This window comes from Macaca thibetana, chromosome 4 (genome assembly GCF_024542745.1).
Source record: "Macaca thibetana thibetana isolate TM-01 chromosome 4, ASM2454274v1, whole genome shotgun sequence".
Classification (NCBI taxonomy): domain Eukaryota; kingdom Metazoa; phylum Chordata; class Mammalia; order Primates; family Cercopithecidae; genus Macaca; species Macaca thibetana.
In genome coordinates, this window is record NC_065581.1 from 7,353,496 (window position 1) to 7,355,896 (window position 2,401).

At 46.5% G+C, this 2,401-nt stretch overlaps 1 protein-coding gene across 1 annotated transcript; it reads right to left on the reverse strand.

Annotated features, from left to right (window-relative positions):
* Positions 1-737: 737 nt before the first annotated feature.
* Positions 738-1,457, reverse strand: LOC126952667 (peptidyl-prolyl cis-trans isomerase A-like). Its single transcript, XM_050787468.1, has one exon. The coding sequence runs from the start codon at positions 1,455-1,457 to the stop codon at positions 969-971; it is 489 nt and encodes a 162-aa protein (XP_050643425.1). The 3' UTR covers positions 738-968.
* Between the last annotated feature and the right edge of the window lie 944 nt (positions 1,458-2,401).

The following is a 2,401-nucleotide window of genomic DNA, read 5'->3' on the forward strand; positions in this document are numbered from 1 at the left end:
GTTTCTTCTGGCATAAAGCAGAGCCATCTCCAGATCTCGGAGACAGGTTTCCATTGCCTTTTATTGGTGCTATGTTTGGGTTTGTTTAAAGGCTGATTAACTTTTGTCATCTTTGGGTGAACTTGTAGCCATTACCAATTCTGTACAGTATATATCTGGCATAAGTCATATAACTTGGCAGTGAAAAAGTAGTGACTTTGGGGCCAAAACATTGTTGGAGTCAGGATGCTAGAATGCTAAGTTGGAGAGGCTGCGGTGAGAGAATGGGGTGTTGGAAGTTGTAGTATGGAAGTTGCCCTTGCTGGCGGTGTCTAGGATACAGCCACAGGCGTGAGTGGCTGTGGTAGGGTAGCAGATAAAAGCACTGAAGGCCAGAAGGGCAACGACCGAGGCGGAATTGTGGAGAGTCATTCGAGTTCTGATAGGCATGGTTTGAGAGTATCGGAGACAAGCTGGAAATGTTCAGAGTGAGGGGTAGTGCGCTGCAAGAGGGGACATCACCCATGCCCATGATGGAGGGGAAGTGAGTGGCGTCTGATGACACAGGGCAGAAGAGGGCAGGAGGGAAGAGGCACCCGAGAGGACAGCCAGAGTGTAGATGCAGTGAGGAGGAGGGAACCCTCAGAAGAGAAGTTGGGAATAAAGGGTTTTTTTGTTTGTTTGTTTGGTTTTTTATGGTATGTTACCATGAGCACTATGGGAGTGTTTCAGGAATCAGAAAGGTGAGAAGAGGGGGTCTATTTTTGTTGTTGTTGTTGTTATTTAGTTTTTATTTCATAATCATAAACTTAACTAAACTCTGCAATCCAGCTAGGCATGGGAGGGAACAAGGAAAACATGGAACCCAAAGGGAACTGCAGCGAGAGCACAAAGATTCAAGGATACTGTGAGCAAATGGGGTGGAGGGTGCTCTCCTCAGCTACACAAGGAATGGTCTCAGGGCGAAGATAAAACACAAGTCAAACTTATTAGAGTTGTCCACAGTCAGCAGTGGTGATCTTGCTGGTCTTGCCATTCCTGGACCCAAAGCGCTCCATGGCCTCCACAATATTCATGCCTTCTTTCACTTTGCCAAAGACCACATGCTTGCCATCCAACCACTCGGTCTTGGCAGTGCAGATGAAAAACTGGGAACCATTTGTGTTGGGTCCAGCATTTGCCATGGACAAGATGCCAGGATCTGTATGCTTTAGGATGGAGTTCTCTTCAAATTTCTCCCCATAGATGGACTTGCCACCAGTGCCGTTATGGCGTGTGAAGTCACCACCCTGACACATAAACCCTGGAATAATTCTGTGAAAGCAGGAACCTTTATAACCAAATCCTTTCTCTCCAGTGCTCAGAGCACGAAAATTTTCTGCTGTCTTTGGAAACTTGTCTGCAAACAGCTCAAAGGAGACGCGGCCCCAGGGCTTGCCGTGGACAGCAATGTCGAAGAACACAGTGGGGTTGACCATGGCTAATAGTACAGGGTTTTCCTTGGCAGCGGCGTCTGCAAAGCTAAAGAGGGGTCTATTTTTTATTGGACCTCAGGTGCAGCTCCCACTGTGGGGTTGGGTGCATCAGGGTCTCAGACCCTGACACCATTAAGAAGGCAAATGCTGTAATCACTGTGGAAGTAATAGCAGTACCTCCCTCATAGATTATTGTGAAGGATACTGAGAAGAGCTGGTGGGGAACTTCCCAATGGATGGATCAGGCTGATAGTACCCGAACCCTTTGCTTTGTCATTAAAAGTGGAGCAGCCAGCCCGGTAGGTGCTCCTGTTGTGATGTAAAAGGAAGTATATAGAACCATCTACAAAATACTTCACCTGCCCCTAAAAACACTGAACCTGAACTATGTGGCCACTAGATATAACTAGGTGTTTACAGGAAATACAGGACACAGGAACAGGATAAATGATCCTATGAGGACACAACCAAATCTGGAATAAGGAAGAGTCCATAAGGGGGGAAAAAAAAAGGGAAGGCCAGACGCGGTGGCTCACGCCTGTAATCCCAGCACTTTGGGAGGCCGAGGCTGGCAGATCACGAGGTCAGGAATTCAAGACCAGTCTGGCCAACATAGTGAAACCCTGTCTCTACTAAAAATACAAAAATTAGCTGGGCATGATGGCACATGTCTGTAATCTCAGCTACTTGGGAGGCTGAGGCAGGAGAATCGCTTGAACCCAGGAGGTGGAGGTTGCAGTGAGCCAAGATCGCGCCACTGCACTCCAGTTTGGGCAACAGAGACTTCATCTCAAAAAAAAAAAAAAGAAGCACAAGTGGTTTCAGACCACATATCCCCATGCTGTGTACTGCATTTGGATCCTGATGAAATCAAACCAATTGTAAAAAAATTGGGGTGGTGTTTTAAAAATAAGGAAAGTTAAAAATGAAATATATATTAGATGGTA

What these genes read in the sequence shown, in the direction of transcription:
- LOC126952667 (XM_050787468.1), bottom strand. Translation starts at nt 1,457, where the DNA reads ATGGTCAACCCCACTGTGTTCTTCGACATTGCTGTCCACGGCAAGCCC.